The sequence below is a fragment of the Patella vulgata genome, chromosome 2, assembly GCF_932274485.2.
Source record: "Patella vulgata chromosome 2, xgPatVulg1.2, whole genome shotgun sequence".
Taxonomy (NCBI): domain Eukaryota; kingdom Metazoa; phylum Mollusca; class Gastropoda; family Patellidae; genus Patella; species Patella vulgata.
The window spans coordinates 42,051,255-42,077,429 of record NC_065880.2 but is presented as its reverse complement, the minus strand read 5'-3'; the positions used below and the strand labels follow the sequence as shown (position 1 = coordinate 42,077,429).

General features: G+C 35.8%; 1 protein-coding gene across 6 annotated transcripts in view; it reads right to left on the bottom strand.

The window, feature by feature from the left end:
- The window catches only part of LOC126810930 (arrestin domain-containing protein 2), a 106,353-nt gene that overhangs the window by 64,039 nt on the left and 16,139 nt on the right, over positions 1–26,175 (bottom strand). The window contains exon 1 of one of the 6 annotated variants that reach the window (XM_050536327.2): positions 24,794–24,890. The exons of 4 other annotated variants lie outside the window; for them this stretch is intronic. In XM_050536327.2, the coding sequence (XP_050392284.1) occupies positions 24,794–24,828 (35 nt within the window). In that variant the 5' untranslated portion in view covers positions 24,829–24,890. Of the gene's footprint in view, positions 1–6,069; positions 6,557–24,793; positions 24,891–26,175 lie in introns of those variants that run through there. One more of the 6 variants, XM_050536329.2, reaches the window with a different exon arrangement.

Here is a 26,175-nt window from a genome sequence, read left to right as displayed (position 1 = left end):
AAATAATTAATACGCATGATAGGCATCGGGTGCTTTTACTTTAAATCTGTGTATTAAAAAATAAATTGACTCTATTGATGAAAAATGTACCCATGTCAAATCTCTGGTTAGTGAAAAAGTAAATACACCATCTTCTTTGGTTAAGGTGTATTTAAGTCTTGGTGAGTTGGCTAAAATAGGTGTGAGAGATATGGGATTTCACGTCCACTAGACACAAACCAGGTCATTTTGGGACTAACACATGGTTCCATTTTATTTCAATAAATCGCTTGCGCGTAGGGTCTTTAGTAGTGGAAGGAAACCGGAGAACCCAGAGAAAGCCTATGAGGTTGGACAAGCGACCCTACTCCTTGTCACGAACAACCGGGCAATTGAAACCAAACCAGTTGACTCAATGACAGATCTAATGATACAATGCGCACGCGCTAACCATCCGCCACCCCCACCCCCTGTTAAAATGGGTACTTTAGAATACAAATGTATGTCAGGTGATCGAAACCACGCAAGTTGATTCAATGACAGACCTAATGATATGAGGGTTAACTACACTCGACACAAACTAGGCCATTTCGGGACTAAGATGGATAGAGAACAAGATTAAAAAAGCCCCCGAAAATAATAAGGCAAGCAAAATAGAGGACAACAAATGATCTCCTGGATAAAGTGTTTTGAACATCACCAAGGCTTTTGATATGGTGAAATTTTTCGTTTATCAAGCACAATACCATTTTAATGCATTTATATGCTCTAATAGAATAGTCCTTGAACATCACCAAGGCTTTTGATATCGTGAAAACATGTAGACCAACAGTTTGGAAAATAATAAGGCAAGCAAAATAGAGGAAAACTAATGATCTCCTGAATATAAAGGAGTTTTGGATTAATAACACCCATTGATATCCTATGCATAGAAGTAAAGAAAGTAGATACCATGTCCATATTATTGACTGTAATGGATGGAAATCCTTTATGAAGGTACTGTCTGGCACTGTAGAAATGGAAGTGAATTATATACATTGTGTAATTCACAATATTAGATAAATAATGAACAGAGTTGAATCTTGTTAGAAACGGATACACCAGAGAACCTGGTCGGAATTATCTAATAATGTTGAATAAACAAACATTATATTGGTCTACTGTCAAATGAAACGCAAAATAATAAAAGTAGCCAATATTTCTAATAGTACACTGATTTCAGCACATTGTACAGGAAAACATAGCACATGAAATAATGTACAAAATTAATGTATCCCAAGTGATCAAGTGTATGATATTCAATGTATACATTATCTTATAATTGCTTCATCAGACAAGACTACTAATTTTCTATTAACTACTTGGACAAGCAAACTAGGTTACTAGGTCTTAGCGATGTCATGAAAATAACTTTGAAACAGAGCTCAATTGAATTCTAAGCAATCTTTGTACTGTATCACAAAGATCATTATTAATTTAAAAATAGATTCATTAAAATTCGCAATCATAAAAAAATAACATTGAAATCAAACAATTTTACTATGGATAAGATGCAAGCAGTGATTCATTTGGTTAAAATTTGAAATTTGTACACACCTATACCGGTCCTGGTGTAACTATGTAAATAAACATCTAAGTACTATACAATTCACAGCATCTGGTAAAAATATTCACACAACTTTGCTTGTTTTTTTTAAATTTCGATTTGAATAAAAATACCAATTTCATTTATTCTATCTCAAAATTACATAGCCTACTTATAGCAGATTTATATTCCTTTTCTGAGAGATTTACTTCAGAGCAAAATTTGAATAATTAATCGTTTCTTTTTTTATCAATGCACAGCCTCTCCTTACTAAACAAACTGTACTAAATACATTGTTACTCTTCCCAACCAATTTGATTAAAACAGATCTATATTTCATTTTGTTTTTTTATACTTTCAATGGTCTCTACTACATGAAGATCAGACCAGTTGTTGTGGAAGGTCACCTCAGGGGTCATACAAGCAGCTTTTGATCCTATGACGTCAGTTTGATTAACCAATCAGTGTTGATGTTTCTAGTGGGTTACCCACAGTTCCGTGCATCTCACGCCAACAACTCGCCGAAACAAACGGTTTCATTGGCTAATGCCTCACATCAACCAAAACACAGGTTAAAATAACAACTCTTCCAGATCCTATTGTAGTAAAGAAAAGTAAAACGAAATTTTGAACTATAAAAAACGAAACGAAATAGGATCTGTGTTTTATCAGATTGCTTCACAAAAGGCTGTCTAAAAAATTAACTTATTTTTTTTCCCAAAAAAGCTTACTGATTCTTTTTTTTGTGAATTGTAAAGATATGTACCATTTGATGACCATACAATATGAATTGATGAACTCATCATATAAATAAACGCCCCTTACCATGATGTGTACACTGGATAATAGCTTTTGATAGAAAATAGCATGTAACACAAAAGATAGTATATTGTACAATATAAACTATAAATACATGTTACCTTTATAATTATATTTACATTGGGAGTTTACAATGCTGACAACATATAATATCTGGTAAAGAAAAAATTAAATTTTCAAACTTCTCTTGAATGTTGAATTAATACAAATTCATGTAAATTATAAATCATACAGTACATACAATATGTATACATAAGCTTATGCCAAAAACTTTCTTTTAATTCGTTTATTTTGCGTTTCATTTGACAGTAGACCAATATAATGTTTGTTTATTCAACATTATTAGATAATTCCGACCAGCTTCTCTGGTGTATCCGTTTCTAACAAGATTCACCTCTGTTCATTATTTATCTAATATTGTGAATTACACAATGTATATAATTCACTTCCATTTCTACAGTGCCAGACAGTACCTTCATAAAGGATTTCCATCCATTACAGTCAATAATATGGACTCTGTATCTACTTTCTTTACTTCTATGCATAGGATATCAATGGGTGTTATTAATCCAAAACTCCTTTATATCCAGGAGATCATTAGTTTTCCTCTATTTTGCTTGCCTTATTATTTTCCAAACTGTTGGTCTACATGTTTTCACGATATCAAAAGCCTTGGTGATGTTCAAGGACTATTCTATTAGATCATATAAATGCATTAAAATGGTATTGTGCTTGATAAATGAAAAATTTCACCATATCAAAAGCCTTGGTGATGTTCAAAACTCTTTATCCAGGAGATCATTAGTTGTCCTCTATTTTGCTTGCCTTATTATTTTCCAAACTGTTGGTCTACATGTTTTCACCAATCAAAAGCCTTGGTGATGTTCAAGGACTATTCTAATAGAGCATATAAATAAATGCATTAAAATGGTATTGTGCTTGATAAACGAAAAATTTCACCATATCAAAAGCCTTGGTGATGTTCAAAAATCCTTACCCAGGAGATCATTAGTTGTCCCCTATTTTGCTTGCCTTATTATTTTCCATACTGTTGGTCTACATGTTTTCACCATATCAAAAGCCTTGGGGATGTTCAAGAACTATTCTAATAGAGCATATAAATGCATTAAAATAGTATTGTGCTTGATAAAGCCTTGATAAACGAAAAATATTAAGACTCTTTATAGTGTTCTTTTGTGTTGATTTGGTATCATCTATATCATTTTCTTGTGTGTGTGCAAGACAGGAGTAGGATGGCCGTATGGTTTAACGTGTGCACTTCACATCATAAGGTCTGTCATTGAGTCAATTGGCATGGTTTCGATTTTCCACTAGTACAAAACAAGGAGTAGGGTCATCTGTCCAACCTCGTGGGTTTTCTATGGGTCCTTTGGTTTCTTGCCACTACTAAAGACCTCTACGCGCAAGCGAATTATTGAAATAAAATTTAACCCTATGTTAGTCCCAAAATGACTTACTTTGAGTCAAGTGTACGTTAGACCTCATTTCTCTCATTGTGTGAAAGATGTAATAAGTACATGCAATAAGAGAAAAAATTGATATTACTATTTAACTGATATTTTTTGACTGACTAGATATTACTTCAAGCAACTGATGAAGCAGGATTTTGAGCAGTTCATATTATGATTGTCTACTAAGAGACTGGAAAACTGTTAATAAGGGTTGCATTAGAATAGATCTAATTCACCCTTTTTTATAACAGAAAACTCCCAAAAAGTTATACCACAGACCATATTACTCGTCCACATAATGTTCAGGGTACATCACTGTTGTAATCATAATTGGCAGTCACAATTTGAATTAATTACAAATGCAATTTATTTTTTTCGTAACGATTCTCCTCTTGGAAATAAATTTATCAAATGAATGGCCATTTGGTGATATTTCTTTGTTGGAACTTCTTCAACTCCGGATCATACAGACTGGGGACACAGTGTATTTTTACATTCTCTCTAGTTTATATAATTCCCAACCACAGATTGATTTAAAACAATTCAAAATGGTTTATTGTAATTGTTTATGACAATACCTTACTGTTCATTGTTCAAAGGATTAAAATGTTCTGTAATTTTGAATTAAAATAAAGTTTATCTGACCAATAACTGAATATCAAAGTGGCTGACATTGACGTAGCAAACAGGACACAAGTTTTTAAAAATGCCTTGAATTCCTGTGCCATATTTGATTCATTCTCAGCGCCGAATTTAGATGAAGAGGGGCCCTATATCGGCTTTTCCACTAAAGACAAGGACAGGAGGTCCCTCCCGATCACTTACCATCCCGACTAGAGGAAGATGAGAGTATGTTTTAAACACAATTGATCACAGCCAAGGATGATGACGGATGTTTAATACTACACTGTGTGTAAGAAAGGTTTATGCCAGGGTCAAAAGTTTCATACACCTTGGTCAGAGGCCCCCTAGATTTTGAAGTCCTTGGCTCCAGTCTGAGAAGCCTATACATGTATAATAATCTGGCACTGGCTCGAGGAAGCTAAATGAAAGTGAGTTTTAAACACAATGGAGAAAATCCGAGAATGATGACAGATATGTTTAAGACTACAGTGCAAGTTTTGGATTTTGAATAGGCGAAACCTGGCTCAAAAATCCTCAGTAACTTTCTCAGCCAACATTAGGGTCGACCTCTGGTACTTCTGGTTAATGAGCCACTGTTTGGGTAAAATTTTCCTGATAATAGCACATTTCATGGCTGTCCGGACAAAACTTACTTAGCACACTGGATATTTCATGTTTTCATTCGTCAGGTTGGTGAAGAAAAGTAATCTCATCTCATTTTATTTCACTTTCCCTTCAATAAATCTCTTTTTGGTACGACTACTCTATTACAACACACCAATCCAAATATTCTCTTGTTGGTCAGCAAGGTGTGTTGGTAAAAAGAATTGCACAACTGTAATGTATAATCCTAAACTTCTTCCAGTCTTTCTCGTGAAGATTGTTTAGTTGGGATTTCCGGAAAATATTAGTATGTCCAAAAGGTAACTAAAAGTACCTTTTTCTGCCGATATCATTTAAAAAATATAAATCCCTGTGACATGCACAAAGAAGAATTTATTTCTTAGGGCATCTAGATGCAAATATATGCTGTTTTCCTGCTAAATATAATTTTATACAATTTAGAAATCTGATCGATAAGGCTGTACAAAGTTTCTCAGGTAATTCTGACGATAGTCTCTAATGAGAGTCTTTCTTCAATTGTTAATATTAATGGGCTGTATTGGTTAACGCCAGGACTAGTCTAGGGTCATTTTGTAATTTGTTTTTATAGGCTATACATGTACGTAGGCCTATATTGCGGTTGGTGTGTCAAAAAGTCAATTTACATTTTTCTACATTTGGTAGGAAATAATCATTTACTTCCAGATCTTAAACACCTAATCCAATCTAAACTTCAAAATACATTACATGGAACTTTGCACCTAGCTTTGTAATAAAAATGGAAAATTTTGCCTCATTATATAATTATAATTATACAGTATAAATTATGCTGCCTCTAATGGGGAATTTAGATCTTTTTATAAGGCTAAATGTTGTTTTTTCAACTCTGTTAGCGACAACATCAAGATATTAATAGGTGTGGGCCGTGTGTTAAGCATGGAGCTAAGTCGATCAGTAGAGTACAAGGCCTACATTGAAAATACATACCTGATATTACCACGTTAATACTGTCACAGCCACCCTGTATTTTAGTCCTAACTTTCACTTTTCAGCGACTTCTCACTCTGTTCTTGTACAGTATAATTTATCTGTCCACTATCGAATTTAATCCTACGTGGTATCGAAACTGAACTTTCGACTATGTAGTATCTTAATACCCGCGAAAGATGTTCTAAAACCCATTGATAAACAAAAAGAACGAAACTTGTTTACAAGTGATGTTGACAATACGCCCGAACGAGACCAGGCGTGCAGACGATACGACTTCGAATGTTGTTAGGTGAGTTTGTGGCAAAAATAGTTTACTAACTTGATAAATGAAAAAGAAAGATGGCTTTCTTCCGACAGTTAATACGTGGTAATTTTTACTGCCCTTAGCTAATGTTGTATTCTTAGCATTTTCACTTTGACAGACCAGAAATCAGCTGAACGTCGTTCACGATTTCGATGCACAATTAGGCTAATATCCAGCAACCCTCTGAGAGCTTGCATAGTGCACGCGAGTGTGAGTAAAGGGAGGTAATAATTTGTAAAATGTAAATAAGAAAATAGATAAATATTTACTACACTAGCCCCACCCCCCTAAAATCAAACACACACACAATTAAAACACAAACTATATTTTTCTTGGGACACTTTCTTTCGTCTGAGCGAATTTTAATAGTCTTACCAAAAAAATACTGTACTAAATGATATGCGGTCAATGCTGGAGCACCGATCCAGAAAACTTATATTATGGCAACAGATAGAGAGAGATCGAGAGAGAGAAATGGGGTTTAACGTCCACTCGACACAAACTAGGTCATTTCGGGACTAACATATGGTTCAATTTTATTGGAATAATTCGCTTGCGCGTAGGGGTCTTTAGCAGTGGGAGGAAACCGGAGGACCCGGAGAAAACCCACGAGGTTGGACAGGCGACCCTACTCCTTGCCACGTACAACCGGGGATTCGAAACCACGCCAGTTGACTCAATGACAGACTTTATGCGCGCACGTGCTTACCATTCAGCCACCCAACCCCCCGCAACAGATAGAACTGTACGATGGCAATGCTAATAAATTATATAATCATATTAACGTATAGTTTACACTGCAGGGTAAACTGGGCTTATTGGTAGGCAATATTTTGTTTGCAGTGTAATTCTTCACCACTTATGCACAGGACCATAGGCAGCTAAAAGTCGCTTTATTGCCTTTATTGGAATGTTGGCCTAGATTAATCAGACAGTGCCGGATTTAGGACAAATGAGACCATACTAGTTAAGTGTAGTGCCCCTTACTTGGGCCCTGTGTCGAAGGTATCTGAAAATTCGTTATATCTGAGAAGATTAATTAGATCAACCTTCTTCTATTAGTGTACGCCCGCTTCCACCGATGGTGATATCGCAGAGAATTTGTCTTATTTTATCATGCTTAGTGCGCGCGTAGGGGTCTTTAAGAATACGCTCCTAGGCCACACATGCTCACCCCAGGGATTGAAACCGCGACCGCAAGCCATCTCCCCTTCGCCTTCCCTCCTTATAAGACCAACCTAATATGTGCAAAAGCTTATGCTGAATCAATGTATATATATTTTAATCCATTTCAGCAGGACCCTGTGCTTAAGCAAGCACACATATGCGTAGGAACTGAATGCAGAGTTAAACTAGGCTATATACCAGTTATACTATACATGTAAGTTTCCGTGGAAAGTCACCGCACGACATAACACGTGAATAGCGATAATGAAATTTACCGGCCTAAATATTGTGGTCACTTTGGATAAAATCTTATTTGTAGAATGATAAACTAATGTTACTAGTGTTATAACACAGATTGGCCTACAGTGTTGTTTTGTTGGGGTTTTTTTAAAAGCTCCACATTAAAATTTATCCAAACACGCTCTAAATACTGATTTACTTATTTGTAACGATTCGATTTGATTTTGGTCTTTAATTTAAATCATTGTTAATAAAGTATATTTATTTCTCAACATGATTTGACAAAATTCTTCCACGATGAAACCGAAAAAACAACCGACATTACAATTTATTAAAACGTTGGAGACTAGACTACTTGTACCTAGACAACTTAAAATCATTCAAAGACAACTACCTATATAATGTTTAATATCTTTCTATTCTTTAACGTTAATAATTTAGATTTTTCTAATCTCTGGCACATAATATTAAAGGGAACTAGAACTGCGATGCAGTAATGACGGGTTTCACCGGTGCCACGTTACCCTAAACATATGTCACTTCCGGTACCAATGAAACCATTAAACAGGTTTCCACCTCATCATTGCACACATCAAATAAAATGGACGCCGAATCAACCAAATCCAGCAATATCAATTCATTTTATATATTTGTTACATGTAAGTGTACAGTACTTCCGGTGATAATGAAAATATTCAATTAGTTTTATGAAATCAGAAATGGCATAAGGCATCACATGGTGAAAATTTTTATGTAAATCGAATAATAATTGCCACTTTTATAGACCAAAAACCTTAAAAAGTGACTTGTAGAAAACCGTCAATTCCTCTGCAACCATACAAGTTAGAAACCATTTTCTGGAATCTGTATGATCGTATGGGTTTATTCTATTTGTTGATTGGAATCAAATATCATAATTTTAAAAACATAACAACTCAGACTCATTTGAGTAAAATATCTGTTTTGAAAGCTAAAAATACAGTTTTTGCCAAAATGACGTTACTTCCGGTGATAATGAAAATCTTAAATTACTTGTATGAAATCGTAAATGGCATTAGGTATCACATAGTGAAAATTTCATGAAAATCGAATAATAATTGACACTTTTATGGACAAAAAACCTTGAAAAGTGACCTGTTGAAAATTACCTATTTCTCTACAACTGAACAAGTTAGAAACCATTTTGTGATACCTATATGATCGTATGGGTTCATTCTATTAGTTGATTAGAATCAAATATCAAAATATTAAACAAACAACAAATACGACTCATTTCAATAAATTATTTGTTTCTAAGGCTATAAATACAGTTTTTACCCAAATTTCGTCATTTCCGGTGACATGGAAAATGTTAAATTGAGTTGAACTAGTCACAATCGACATTATGCATCAAATGGTGTCACTTTTATGAAAATCCAATAATAATTGACTCTTTTACAGACACAATAGCGTAAAGAGTGACTCATGCAAAATTGACCATTTCTCGGCAACTGCTCATATTACAAACTAATTTTGAGATAGATTCTCTTCGTATGGATTAATGCTACAAGTTTATGAAAGTTGCGAAGAAATATTTTAAAATATGAAAAGCCTGAATGGGTTGTAAATAGCTCATTTTTTCACCTTTAAATAAAAATGACCCGAAAACGAAATCGAAATTAAAAAAACTGAGCCCGATGTTTTCTGCGCCTTTACAGGGCACACACTTTCAGTCATACCAGATTTGAAAAAAATAATATTTGCTTTCAAAAAGTGGTACCGAACTGTCAAAATTGTAGTTTTTGCTAAATTTACGTCACTTTCGTTGCCGAAAGGTAACTTTACCGGTAACAAAAAAAATGACATTTTGGATTACGGAGCATATGAACTTTGTTTTATACAAATCGAGCAATAAATAATTAATCCAGGACTGAAAAACTGAATTAGCCAATGGGGGTCAAGGAAATTTACGACGACAAAAAATGGTGTCATTTTTGGTCAAATCAGATGACTCTTTAACCCTGGGTAAAATACCACATTAAAATATTCATGAATAAAAAAGTTTTTTGTAAAAATTTAAATTTTCAAAATTTGGCGCCTAATATCTCAGACGATTCGTGGAAAATCAAAAATCTAAAGAACCGTGGCTATGTGCCTTGTCTCTGGCTATGTCAAAATGTATCCAATGTTAAAATCCGACGATTATTGTTAATATTACGGCAATATTTCAAAAATCGACAAATTCGACGATTTCGGACATTTCGCATTGTCGCAGAACGTTCGAAATAGCTTTAATCTCTAAGTCACACCCACTTTTCCAGTAAAACCGAAGACATCGAATCAATCCGACAAGTAGTTTCTGAGATACAATCAAATTGGAAAAAAAAAAATAATAATAATAACTAGATCTGCATAGCAGATATCAAAGCTTTCATATAAACTTCAAAAGGGGTTATTAGAATCTATGAATCAACAACCACTCTGACGGAAGATATTCTCTGGGCTAAAAAATCTTTTTTCTCTCAGCTACGAGAGATACGTAGAATTAAACCGGCCCAGAGCCGACCGTGTTGATACGAAGCCGCTTATTTGACTTTGACACATAACTGAAGGTGAATAGGCCTACCCGTCCAGTTAATACAATGGGCAATCTCACATCGGTCCACTAAAGAGAGGCACATGCTAGTCCAAACCTTGACTCTCATACATATAAACCATTTGGTACTACATGTACATGTATTTCGTACTTATATCATATTAAACCCCTCGGCCGCCATGTTGAATCACACAGTATATAACGTTCTATATCCTAACATCTTTATGAAATCAACGACAAATCTAAACTTGGGCACTCCAACCATTTTTATTTTTACATCATTCAGTTTTTTTTAAATAAGTAATTCTATCACAAATTATAGTGAAGACTGGACCACTAAACTAGTTACCCATCAGTTTTTCTTTGTGTTAATGCGTTCTACATTTTCAAAGCAATGATTCTTATAATGTGCGAGCCGCCATGACACCGGCGGATATTATAACTTCGATAGGCGAGAAACTTCAGGTAGCAGTTGGGTTTCATCAAATCATATAATTATGCGGTACGGCTTCACCTTTATTTCAATGGGAATTGGTTTATTATATGTGCAGTGCAGTTTTAGGTCAGTTTATGTGTAAATTAAGGGAGCTATACATAGGCCAGTAACCTTTTTGTAGTCATTTGACTAAAAAAAACTTGCGGAAAGGAACTCCGTAGGACAAGCCACTACTGTGGCAGGAGTAAGGCGGAAGACATCAGTAGTGGAACCATTTCTAAGTTAATCCCGAAATGCGTTGCTATTGTAAGAATATATAAAATCGGGTTTCCGTTCCGCTTTTTTTTTGCTGTAGTTTGAGTAATGAGTTAGAGCGTATATTTTGTAGTCAAAAAATCATTGCAAATAGAAGACCTCATCCCCACCACCACCAACCTGTAATACACTAGCTAGCTTGTGTATTTCCATATTCCATTTCCGAGAGATAGATAGAGAACACGCGAAATATAAAGTGATTTTTCTTACAATCAGGGACCATAATTCATGAAGTTACGATTCGATATGCGCAAATATCGAAAGGAACCATATCTTTGGGTTATAAACATGCATGTCAAGTTTCATCAAAATCTTTCACTGTGAAAAACCGGGGCTAAGTCATCTGAAATCAAACAAATTTTACAATGTAGGTAGTGAAAACAAAATGTTATGTTAAGCGTTGTTCGAGGGTGGGGTGGGTGCATAAAATTCCAAATGCAAAGGGTTATTTTTCGTGCACGCCAATATGCACACAGGATTTCGATTTTTCGTCCTACCTAAAAAAACTGCACGCAAAGTTAGTTGTCGGGCCTTCGGTCAAGAACCACAGACAAAGGGAGAGAACGGGGACCTCTGTTTTGCATACCATCCAAGCGACTAGGCACTAATCCTTGTACCATGGACGAGGGGACGGGCGTTTTTCGTCCCATCGAAACGACTAGACACAGATCCTTGCTAGGCCTTCCATACTTCACCACTGCCAACGGGGAACCACTTTGACCTCGGGTTTTCGTACCATCCAAACGACTAGACACTAATCCTTGCAAGGCCTTCCGTTCTGCAGCAAATGAGCCACGCTGGCCTCGTTTTGTCGTAACATACAAACGACTAGACAATGTTTCATAATTTAGTCATGTTCGCGTGGGTGGGTTGGCAGCAGAATTGATATGTACATGATAGTGACACGAGGAGGGGGGGGGGGGGGGAGCGGGGTGTACACAAATCACACAAATCAGAGCTTTGTAATACACGCATATACTTGATATACTAAATACACAAATGGCTGAATTTCGAGACATTTCTGGCACTCTTTTATCACATAATGAGAACACTGCATTAATTTCTATATATCAACAAAATATGCCTCAGACCCATTGTTTATTTTTAAATTTGAATTAGACTTGTAACAAAATATATTTTCTGGCAACAAATAGCATATAAATAAAACTAGATTTACTTTCTGATTATTTTTTTTAAATGAAATCATTCCAGGGCTTTTATTGACATTTCAGAAAATGTAGAGTTGGTCCCATGCACTTGAGGCCAAGGTCCTTGAAGTTGTACAGCTGCACCCGGTGACCGATATTTATTTAACGGGGAATAAGTGATAATTCATATTATAACAGTAAATAATTAAAATATCCCATAGGGATTATAATAATATGTATATCATGTAGGTGTGCATGTAGGTTAAAATTGTGACCTCTGTAAATAGGCCCGTTCCTTGCATTTAGTTTTAGAGTTAGGAGTGCTAAAATTGAGAGAGCGAAATGGGGTTGATCGACCACTCGACACAAACTAGGTCATTTCGGGACTAACGTATGGTTCAATTTTATTTCAATAATTCGCTTGCGCGTAGGGGTCTAGCAGTGGGGGGAAACCGGGTGATCCTGAAAAAATACACAGGTTGGACGGGCGACCTACTCCTTGTCACGTACGGAAAGATACCCCAGCAGTCAAAATAGGTCAAAATAGGCGATTTCGGTTTCTAGTGTCGATGCATCGTTACGGTCAGTTTAAAAAATTGTCTTTTAAGGATAATGTGTATAGTACCAATACCTATCACATACGGAAGAGGCGATAAAATCTCTTTGCATTTCCAATTTCAAAATTAATTAAAACCAATATTAAATTCCGAAAATCGTTTTTTTGCTAAAACTCTTTTCTTTTTAATGTGATCAAAATGGGGGTAAAGCACAGAGTCAGGGGTGGTAATGGGCGTATTGTGTCCTAATTTCATGGTTTTCGGACAATCGGTGCCGGTGTCACGGCGAAATTCCGCTTTTTTCCCCTCATGGAAGCCGTAAATTGACGCAAGGAGTAGGGTCGCCTGTCCAACCTTGTGGGTTTTCTCCGGGTCCTCCGGTTTCCTCCCACTGCTAAAGACCCCTACGCGCAAGCGAAGTATTGAAATAAAATTAAACCATATGTTGGTCCCGAAATGACCTAGTTTGTGTCGAGTGGACGTTAAACCCCATTTCTCTCTCTCTCTCTCTCCGTAAATTGACTTGAGGCCAGTGTCCTTTAAGTTGTACAGCGGCACCAGGTGACCGATATTTATTTAACGGGGAATAAGTGATAATTCATATTATCGCAGTAAATAATTAAAATATTTCATAGGGATTATAATAACATATCATGTCTGGGTATTACAGGGTTAAAACCAATATTAAATTCCGAAAATCGTTTTTTTGCTAAAACTCTTTTTTTTTAATGGGATCAAAATGGGGGTAAAGCACAGCGTCCGGGGTGGTAATGGGCGTATTGTGTCCAAATTTCATGGTTTTCGGACAATCGGTGCCGGTGTCACGGCGAAATTCCACTTTTTTCCCCTCATGGAAGCCGTAAATTGACTTAGAAAAAAAAACGACGAAAGGCAGGTGACAAGAACAAACGACTTGAACGAATGCAGGTATCACCTTGAAATTTTCAGGGTGCCTAGGTACCAACGTGAAAAGTTGCTCGCCGGAATTTAGTACTCATGGTGCCGTTGGTTCCTGTGTAGCTCATGCGCGAAATCAAAACCAGCTAAACTCGAAAACAACCTTGTCGGCACGGAAAACATCAAAGGAGAAATTCGAATTTTTGAAATATTCAAATACCAAACATTTGACCATGATCCAGGCTATCCTGAAATGTATTAATTTCGGTAATAGGAGACAGATTCTCTAAGCCACGACCAATTGTGTATGTTTTCAAGCCCATAAATGTGGATTTTTCACTAATTTTCATTTTCATTTCAAAATGGCGTCCATCAGTTGACCTAAATCAAAATTCTAAACGGATAGATTTTTAGGCTTTCCTTCAAGCATTCAGAAAATGTAACTCTTATGTCTTTAAGTAAAATATTGCAAAAGCCGTATGGACTTTTCACATTTTGAGATGGTGGCACTTCCGGTTTGCTCGACAAACTCCATATTTTGTGTACTCATCAGTACTGTCTTAGCTAGTACAGAAAAAAATTTTCAAGGCAATCTGACCTATATTTCGTCGATTTTTTTGAAAACTTTGATCCTTAATTTCACCAAGGGGAGATAATTTAGAAATTTTCCAAGGACATCATTGAAGTCGCATTGGCAAGATCTACTAACATTCTAAATTTCACGAAAATCGCACAAGTACAACTATTAAAGAAGTTGTCAAATTGGTAATAACTTCCGGTTCGAAATGACAGCGACGAATTTTCGAAATGCCAAAATCCGAAATTGCAGATTTGAAGTAAATGTTTCAAGATACTCAAAGAAAAAAGAATTAGTAAAATAGGTCAAATAGTCACAGAGTTACAGCATTGTAGGTCAAATGCATTCCTTTGTAAAATTCGGTGATTTCGGATTCGTAAAACGTTTTGAAAATATATTTTATCAACAGCCACCACCCATTTCTGGGGGGATAGGTAAAAGTTTCAGAACGATCCTATGGTTAGATTCTGAGAAATCCGATTTGTGGACAAAACACAAAAAAAAAATAACAATAATAATCTTAACAGAAACAATAAGCTTTCATATGTAATATGAAAGCTTAATAAGAACTAGATCTGCATAGCAGATATGAAAGCTTTCATATTAACTGCAAAGGGGGTTATTAGAATCTATTGAAACAATAAGTATAAATGTCATCAGGTATCTGAAAAATTACATTTACCTTATGAACAAAATGGGAAAAATACAAAACAAAAATTGTCGACTTGTGGCTACCATCCAAGGCATATTTAGAAAACCGTATATTATATTTATAGAGTACGCAGGACAGGAATTAGTTGTGCTTCAATGTAAACCGGCCCGTTTCTTGCCTTTAGTTTTAGAGTTAGGTGTGATTTTCAAAAGATTCAATCGGAAATCGCTGAAAATCAATTGGCTTCTTCATCTCATGACCTTAAACACTGTATAAATTTAAGGTCAATCGGATATTGAATTTAGCTTCTAGTACGTCCACAATATTTTTTAAAGTGATCAAGGGCAATAACTCTCATGGTAATTATCGGAAATGGCAGTAAATATCAGATATCGCTGAAAATCAATACTGTAGGCATCTTCGTGTCATGACCATAAATTTAGAGTCAATCGGATATTAACTTTGGCCTCTAGAGCGTCCACAAGATATTTTGAAGTGATCAGGGGCCACAACACTGCGCATAAATTTAAAGTCAATCGGATATTAACTTTGGCCTCTAGAGCGTCCACAAGATATTTTGAAGTGATCAGGGGCCACAACTCTGGCAACGTACCTTTGGTTCCAGCGTGGCATATGCGCGAAGCAAAAAGAAATTACGGTCGATTTTGGGATTTTGGCTATATTTCGGAGTGGTTTGGTAGATGACGGTGGATCAGGGACTCAGATTGATCTAAAATGGCGATCATAACACAACATGATAATCACTTTGAAGTATAGGTACATTTTCGCGACCGGGTTGTTTTGCTCTACCCAGGCAACGTTCCTGTGCTCCGATTGCCTTCAAATTTGCACAGAATGCACCTTGGGATTCTAGCTATCACATATTAAAAATAGAAGAGTGTTGGATTCCGATGGGATTCTAGCTATCACATATTAAAAATAGAAGAGTGTTGGATTCCGAGAACGTTCAAAATAAATTCAAAACCCACCCCCAACAATCAAAGGTTTTTTGCTTAAAAAATTGCCGTATTTTATCGAATTTTTATTGTTCTTGATATCTGAGGATTTTCTCAATTTAATATGTGATAAATATCATCGCGGCGCAGCCAACCGCTAGAAATTCCAGAGATTTGGACCACCGGAAGGATGCCCCAGCAGTCAAAAAAGGTCAAAATAGGCGATTTCGGTTTCTAGTGTTGATACATCGTTACGGTCATTTTAAAAAATTGTCTTTTAAGGATAATGTGTATAGTACCAATACCTATCACATAAGGAAGAGGCGATAAAATCTCTTTGCATTTGCAATTTCAAAATTAATTAAAACCAATATTAAATTCCGAAAATCGGTTTTTTGCTAAAACTCTTTTTTTTTAATCGGATCAAAATGGGAGTACGGCACAGAGTCCGGGGTGGTAATGGGCGTATTGTGTCCAAATTTCATGGTTTTCGGACAATCGGTGCCGGTGTCACGGCGAAATTCCACTTTTTTCCCCTCATGGAAGCCGTAAATTGACTTGAAGCTAGGGTCCTTGAAGTTGTACAGCTGCACTCGGTGACCGATATTTATTTAACGGGGAATAAGTGATAATTCATATTATAGCAGTAAATAATTAAAATATTTCATAGGGATTATAATAATATGTATATCTTGTCTGGGTACAGGGTTAAAACCAATATTAAATTCCGAAAATCGTTTTTTTGCTAAAACTCTTTTTTTTTAATGGGATCGAAATGGGGGTAAGGCACAGAGTCCGGGGTGGTAATGGGCGTATTGTGTCCAAATTTCATGGTTTTCGGACAATCGGTGCCGGTGTCACGGCGAAATTCCACTTTTTTCCCCTCATGGAAGCCGTAAATTGACGAAAGGCAGGTGACAAGAACAAACGACTTGAACGAATGCAGGTATCACCTTGAAATTTTCAGGGTACCTAGGTACCAACGTGAAAAGTTGCTCGCCGGAATTTAGTACTCATGGTACCTTTGGTTCTAGCGTAGCGCATGCGCGAAGTCAAATCCAGCTAAACTCGAAAACAACCTTGTCGGCACGGAAAACATCAAAGGAGAAATTCGAATTTTTGAAATATTCAAATACCAAACGTTCGACCATGATCCAGGCTATCCTGGAGACATATTCTCTAGGTCACGACCAATTGTATATGTTTTCAAGCCCATAAATGTGGATTTTTCACTAATTGTCATTTTCAATTCAAAATGGCGTCCATCATTTGCCGGAAATCAAAATTGTGTTATCTACCGTTTTTCGGCTTTCCTTCAAGGATTCGGAAAATATAATAGCCTTGTCTGTAAGTAAAATATCAAAAAAGCCTTATGTAATTTTCACATTTCAAGATGGTGGCATTTCCGGTTTGAGCTACAAACTCAATTTTTTGTGTACGAATCAGTAGTGTCGTAGCTAGTAAAGAAAAAAAAAATTCAAGGCAATCTGACCTATATTTCGTCGATTTTTTTGAAAACTTTGATCCTTAATTTCATCAAGGGGAGATAATTTAGAAAATTTATAATGATATTTTTGAAGTCGCATTGATAAGATCTACTTACATTCTAAATTTCATGAAAATCGTGCAACTATTAAAAAAGTTTTCAAATTGATCTCAACTTCCGGTTCAAAATCACAGCGACGAATTTTCGAAATTCGAAAATTCGAAATTGCAGATTTTAAGTAAATGTTTCAAGGCACCCCTCAAAAAAAGAATTAGTAAAATAGGTCAAATAGTTACAAAGTTACAGTAATGTAGGTCAAATGAATTTGTTCGTAAAATTCGGTGATTTCGGATTCGAAAAACGATTTGAAAATATATTTAATCAACATTCGCACCCCATTTTTGGGGGGGTAGGTCAAAGTTTCAGATTGATCCTATGGTTAGATTCTGAGAAATCCGATTTGTAGAAATGACACAAAAAAAAAATAATAATAATAGGAAAAAGTGGTATCAGATGCCTCAGAGAGAATATTCAAATGCTCCTTGTGATACGTTTGTAACACAATTATAACCTAATGTATTACACGGGAGTGGAGTGGGTGGGTCGGGGGGCTTTTCGATTGGCAGGGGACTATTAAAATGGGTAAGCAGAGATAAGCAATTTGATGAAACTTTGTGTATAGTTTTATTACATTAGTACCTTGACCATATTACCTTGACCAAGTTCGACAATGAGCATTCTCTTAGTCAGGATAAGCAAAGCAACTTGATTGGCCGGGACTTTGAATTGGTTGATGCTTTGGGGTATGATAACTTTGGTTATAATGAAGTACTGGAACATAACAACCCAGCTTTTAATTGAGCTAGAATGTTTAAACTTGGTGTAGATGTTCATCAGGTCTTGACTGAACATTTTGAGCTACAGCTTGGCAATTTCATTGGTCGATGCTTTGGGACAAGATAACCTTGATTTCTATCTGACAGAGAGTGATGAAATTTACAGTATAGTTTGATTGCTCGATACTTTTGAAAAAAATATGAAAGTGCGATTAATTAATGTGTCATCTTTTACTTTGGGGTTTTGGCGGGAGACATCAGCCATACTGTTTGCTTGTTTAATATCCCCTATACAATATACGCTCGACCTCATTACCCGAACTGGGGTAGAAAAGTGGGATCTTTGACAATGAGGCAATGAACTTGTACATTCTTTTGCAGCTGCACAAGAGGGAACATCAACGCCGGATTAACCATGGTGGTGGGGAGGGGGGCTGATACCGACCGTGAAGCCCCGCAAGGGGGTCGGGTCAGGGGGATTTCCCGCTAAGAAATTTTAATTGGAGGCCGAAAACGTGATTTCATGGCATTTCAGGCACTTGTGTCGGAGCCATTTAGAAATACCTCCCCCAGAAAAATAAAATTCTGCCACAAAATTAGCCACAATCCATGCGGGTGCTGTGAAATTTCTAGAGGAGGGAGCTGGAACCCATGAGCCCGTTAAATTCGCCACTGTAAATGAGCAGAGCTACATCAAACCTAATTTTGAGTCCCTCAGTGATAAATAACTTGATTCAAAATCGTATTATAGCCCCAACGACGATTTGATGAATGGAGACCGTAACGTTACGACAAAGTCTAACACTGTAAGTACCAAATAGTCATACGAGATATGTGCATCTCATCAAATTCAGCTTATACCATACCCACAATAATGTTACGGAGTCAGTGAGTTCAAGTTAGACAATACGCTGACCTTCCACTGACCATGCTTATAATATAAAATCTGTCAATGACAGCTGATTCATTGTTTAGTTTTTTATATGATATATTTAATATCAATAATATATGTATATGCATGCTTTATTTTACTTTACACGACCTCTAAAAATGCCCCAAATCGTAAAAATACGACTTTTTGGATTTCGATCTCCTTTTTTCGGCTACCCCGGACATTTTCAAAAAATGATACAATGATTTCACACAACAGGCCAGCTATTAGCCTCTCGATTGACAAGAGTTTCATCGCCCTCCATTCATTATAACCAATGTCATCGTGCCCTAAAGAATCAACAAATCAGCTTGCTTATCTCTGCTTACCCTAGGCAAAAAATGCTCATCTTTGAACTCAATCATGACATTGACCTAGTGAACGCCTACACCAAGTTTGAACATTCTAGCTTAATTAGAAGGAGAGTTCTTGTGTTCCAAAGTCCCGGCCCTTCAAATTGCTTCTATTTTTCATTTTCAATTCAAAATGGTGACCATCACGTGACCGAAATCAAAATTCTGATCCGATAGATTTTTAGGCATTCCTTCCAGGATTCCGAAAATATGACGCCCGAGTCATATATAAGTAAAATAGCAAAAAAGCCTTTTTGATTTTTCACGTTTAAAGATGGTGGCACTTCCGGTTCGATCGACAAACTCCATATTTTGTGTACGAATCAGTAATTACCTGTCTAGTATCGAATTTTTTTTTTAGGTCAATCTGACCTATATTTCGACGATTTTTTTGAAAACTTTGATCCTTAATTTCACCAAGGGGAGATAATTTAGAAAATTTCCAAGGACATCATTGAAGTCGCATTGGCAAGATCTACTAACATTCTAAATTTCACGAAAATCGCACAACTATTAAAGAAGTTGTCAAATTGGTAATAACTTCCGGTTCGAAATGACAGCGACGAATTTTCGAAATGCCAAAATCCGAAATTGCAGATTTGAAGTAAATGTTTCAAGATACTCAAAGAAAAAAGAATTAGTAAAATAGGTCAAATAGTCACAAAGTTACAGCATTGTAGGTCAAATGCATTCCTTCGTAAAATTCGGTGATTTCGGATTCGTAAAACGTTTTGAAAATATATTTAATCAACAGCCACCACCCATTTTTTGGGGGATAGGTAAAAGTTTCAGAACGATCCTATGGTTAGATTCTGAGAAATCCGATTTGTGGACAAAACACAAAAAAAAAATAACAATAATAATCTTAACAGAAACAATAAGCTTTCATATGTAATATGAAAGCTTAATAATAATAAGAATAATTTTAACAAAAACAATAGTGTTTCACACAAGCTACGCAGTGTGAAACCCTAATTACTTTCGTCTGTGTAGGGGTAAATATTATAGATTGGTACATGAGTTATATTTTTGACAACCACCACAAGCAATATCGACTATGTTATCGATGTCATTAGTGTCTCAATATATGTTGTGTTAATTTCATACTTGGGTGATTCCTGTTTCCAATTCTGGCTGAATCAGTGATCACCGAGGATGTAGTATAGAGTATTTATTACATGATAAGAAATAAGCTGAGAAAATGGCTCCAGTCACAGACGTACAATAAGGAGGCTTAAGATGACATATATCAGACGGACATAGGCCAATGTATCGTAAGGTTTAAACGGCCATTTAGCCTTTGATTCTATAAAACTTAGAATTTCTATGTCTATTTAAGAGGAAATCGGTTGTTGGCATAACAACCTTCTGGTAGATATATTGGATCTAGATATAAAAGTACAGTAAGAATGGTAAGCTATAAATAAAGTCAAAATAGTATATCTACAGAGGTAATATCATGCACGCACAGTCTTATTATAAAATATAATTTCATTGTAAGAGACGTAACATACACTGTGGATATTATGTACACTTTGAAATTACAAAGTCAAAGCCATCAAGGATAATGATCTTAAAACAAACCATGATTCCGATACGAGACCAAAGTTGCAGCTGTGAAAGATGCTTGCAAGAGTTTTGCCAATCTGTTTCACAGAGAATTACGAGTCTCGTATAATATCTCTGTCATAGATGACTGCATGCCTTAACGCGTGCTGTCACAGCACGCTGTGTGAATCATTGGCTGAATGGCGCGTGCATTGTTTACATAAGACATAACTGCTTCGGAGAAAATGCTGCATTTTAGTCATTTTAATACCCATTTACACTAAATCGGAAATAATTTTTAACTACAAATACGTCAAACGCCTTTATTTATTTTTCCAATATATGCAAAAAATGTTTTAGAATTTAATTTGTCGCAGGAAAAAAGTTAATATTTCTAGCTCATTAAGCCGCATCAATGTCATCCTTATCAGTGATTGTCACGGCCAAGCAAATATTCACTGCGGATCAGTGTGGAGTTTTGCAGCTTATGAGTAGCGAAAGGAAGCTGCTGCAATAAAGACGATGAAAGTGATTTTGCAAAGATGTTACAGAGACGTTTACAACTCTGGTTTCGCAGTGCATGAGTGCTGGGATTGTTGTTACTGTCAGGATGACGAGGTTCATTCTTTGATGCAAATGTAATGGTTGCTTCCACAGAGATGGCGGAGTTTTTTCATTAAGGGTAATAATGTTACAGAGCGAACAAGAGCGGATCTAGTGTGCTAGTGTGTGTGTGTGGGGGGGGGGGGGCTCTGGGTCTGCCTTTGGGGAGTGACGGTACTGTTTTAGCAAATTATATGGGGTATGATGACGCCGTTTCATCAACGAAATATTAGATAAAATAATGGTACGAACAAGGATTTCCAATATAAAGGGTGTCACAAAATATTAAAAATAATATATAGTGGACTTGAGATAAATATTGTGCAAAGTCTGGTATTCGTTTCTTATAACAAATGTAATCTTTCGGTTGGACATGTGAAGTCCACAATTCCATACAACCATACAATTCTTAACCAGCTAGTTTACGACACAATATTTAAGACACAATTAACATTTTTTAATCAGTACGCGAGTCGTGTACCCTATATTGTTTCGGGTGCCATTTTGTAATGAACTAATGAAAACGTATCCTACAGCACAATGTTGAAGTAATTAGTAAAGACTGATTCACAAACGACAAAATAATAATTTAAAAACGTGTAGAACGCACTAAGCAGGGGTAAACAACTGCCGTTCAATTTGCACATTTTACGTATTTCACCGAACATAATTGATTAGAAATTACAATATTTTAGTCAAAAATTGAATATAAATCACTTTACATGCATTCATATTACATTAATATGTGATTCTAGAACCATGTTTGTCCCCAGGGCCGTATTTAGCGGGGTAGCAGGTGGTACATTGCACCCCCAGAAAAATAAGGCGCCCCGAGAAATTGCGCCCCCACCCCATCCCCAAAAAAACAACAACAATTATTTGACAATCTTTCAATTATAAAATAATACACTTGATTATGATCACACAGTGATGCTTTTAAGGCACTGATCAGTCGATCGGTTTTAAGGGCGCCCACACGCCAATGGGTTCGTTTGCCCTGATGAGTTAGTTGTATTTTACGTCCGCTTCCACCGAGGTGATATCGCAGACAATTCGTTTGCCCTGATCGAAACTTTCTTATATCACATACGTTGAGGCTATGGCGCCCCACCACTTTGCTGCACCCCCACTTTTAAAATCCTACATACGGCCCTGCCTGTCCCATGACACTACCCCAACCTAATATTCAATCTGTGTCACAGTATCAGAGTATTTTGTATATATATAAATATAAAATGTAGACCTACTATATAATTGTTTGTTTAGTAACCTCGGTGGCTTTATATTATCGACACTCGTCTGCTTATAAAACACCTTGACCCAGTCCTCTAGGCAATTTGATATTAACAAGAAAAAAAAAACACCGGGTATATTGAAACATTGATCACTACCATACCTAATAATTAAACGACATCATTCATGTAGAAATAATGAGAGTTTATATATAGGTCTAACAGCTACCAATATAGATTTTCTCTTCATAGTAATTTATTTTACGCATTGATTTGTATCCATTATACTTATTCGTTTTCGTACATAACGTAAACATTTACACATTTATTACAATTACATGTATAAATAAAATGGAATAAAACCTGTGATTCCATTTATGTATGTATGTCGCGAATTTACTAGTTCGGATAAATCCAAATATATACAACATATCAAAAGTACACTATTAGAAAAACTCGAGACAATGCTTGTGAAGGCAACAAAATGCACTATTAGCAGCAACGAAATTATAAAGTATTCAACTGACAACTTGATCCAGTATGCATTGGAAATATGACAAACGCGCTTGTCTCCCTTATCAAAAAAAAAAAAAAAAAAAAATCCATGCAGTTTTTAATAATATCACTGTAGGCTATAATACCTCTCATTCTCAACCGGATTTAGTCATAAAGTTATACACACAGTCAGATAAAACTAAATAATTAAAGGTATATTTTGTCTTTAGTATTCAACTGAACCCTAGACAGAATTGAATTATCATTTTGCTTTACGAAATAAAATGGGGTTTAACGTCCTACTTAAGTCTGAACCGACATGGCCAATGCAGGTGCTATATGAGAAAAACTTTCCCCGATAGCGGCGCTGGTTCTGTTTCGTGCACGCTAATGTCTAAATGGGACCTCGGTTTATCGTCCCATCCGAACGACTATACGCGGTCCCTTGCCATGTCCACCGTCCTACACTACTGACAAAGGGGAAGCACTCCGGAAAATCCCCATGAACACGGGACCTCCAGGTGAGCGAGCCAGCGTCTTACTCACTGAGCCACCGCGACTCAACTCTTCATGAAACTATTCTGCAAAAGAGCTTTTCAACCGCCAGAACGTTTATTATTATTAAACTCTTTGATTTGGTGTTATATTTCTTGTTTATTTACATATTTTTCACATTTACTTATTATTAGATCAACTTATATAATGTCTATTGTGTACTGCATTGTACTCTATGTATGCCCACTATTTTACTTGCAAAATGCCATGATTGATGTAGTCCCTCTTATTTTAACAAGAAATCCTCCCCGGATAAAAAGGCGTTCGCTAGTGTTTAACATGGTCAGTGACAGGTGGATTGCTTCTCGACTCGTAAATATCTCCTAATACTTTTAAACGATGATCACAGTGAACTAATTATTTATATACCAAACACGAGAAGGGTTTGATAATATACACCTGGTTCGATCATGCCAATTCCTTCAAGGTGTTTCAATTCTTGAGTATTTTTAAAACAATACCTACATCATTATTAGAGTTCTTTTATTTTTGTTTTATGTATAAGCGCTTATTTAGACGTATGATAGAACATTTTCGTACATTGTGCTATATACTCTACATGTAGCATTAATTAATAATTTCTGATTTGTTCTAGAATTATGCAGTTAAGAATACCCATTGTGTTTACCATGCCGCTGATATCACCAGTTTTGTTTTGTTATGCAAGATTAACCACCGATATAATAAACATGGCCCGACCGAAGTTGCATTTGTCCTACACCCAAAAAAGATAACGTGAATCCAAAAAGCACTAACTGCATCCTGATGGAACAATTATTTCTTTTAAGAATCGTTTGAAGATTAATTGGGAACATTGTCGTTTATTTTTAAAACAAAGCATGAAAACGGCCAACTTACCCAATCTTTTTACGTTCCACACCAGCACAACTCATCACAGTATAGAGATTTAGATCTATTAGTCTAATAGTGTTTTCTTTGTCTTTAATTAAAACTACCCAAAAGGCTACACACGTTCACATAACCACAAGAATTGATAAAATTATTAGACAAATCCTTTCAAATCTGGAACATTCCAAAACAAATGTAGTTTTCTTATCCAAATTTCTAAACAAACAGACCAGCTTTTGGTATAAACCTAAATTGACATTCACATTGGAAGTGAACCATTAAAACTGGAAAAGTCTGGCGTATTATTATATTTACCATACAGAACGGCAAATCTGACCCGTAAGCTGTAACAAACGTAACCAGTTTACCACTAAAACTATAGTTGGCCTATCTGGTTGATTATAGACCAGGTTTGGGATACAAGGCAATAACAACCGTATTGCCCTGATAATATTTACTAGTAGACTGGATCACTGGGGTATATACATGTAATTACTGTTAACCCAGAAGAATTCTTTAACTGAATTATGCCAAAAATAACACAAACCCTAGTTTATCTAATTCTGTCAAACATAATCGATAGATAAACGATTCCAAACACTGATTATTTATATTTAGAACTATTTAAAAGAAAGATTGTTTATCACCGAACCAAAAGTGTTTCCGTCAACCAACACGCAATAAATATGGAGAAGCGATAAAACAATATATAATCAAAATATAATTATGGCCATCTATCAACAATACATTGCTTAGAAAATTATTGCCAGACAAAGAAGATCCTCTTTTAGATGCTGTTCTATAATTAGGTACATAGTATCACCATTTTACCATGATAATTTTGCCTTATAACCAAGCACGCTACATATTGTCTAGCATATTGATAAAAAAAGCAGACACTATTTTATTTGATTTGAAACACTTTGGCACAATATATATTTATGTCTATTGGCTTTGACAGTTGAGTTCTAGGCCCAGATATTAAGGATATATTCAATAGCTAACATTTGTATTCTACGAGCATGTCGTGATATTTTTACTATCGTAATTTTGCGGATCATGCCATGGTAAGATTGTTTTTATAAGATTATGATAAATAGATGACAATTTCAGATAATCTAACAATGGCCAATACTAAGGAAAATAGTCCTCTTTGTGACTTGAATCGGCAGGTCAAGTAATAATCGTAATGGAACATTCCATCTGAGATTTGATCCGCTGGCCTCGGACAAGATATGAAAAAAAGACAAAAACGATAGAATTAGTAAAGAATGACGGGTTAAATACTATTATGGAAGGATAGTCCATAGCTACATTAAACTAGGGGTACATTTTTTTATTTTGTAAAATCCACACTTCTATCTTGTGATCATCAAAAGTATAACGTTTCC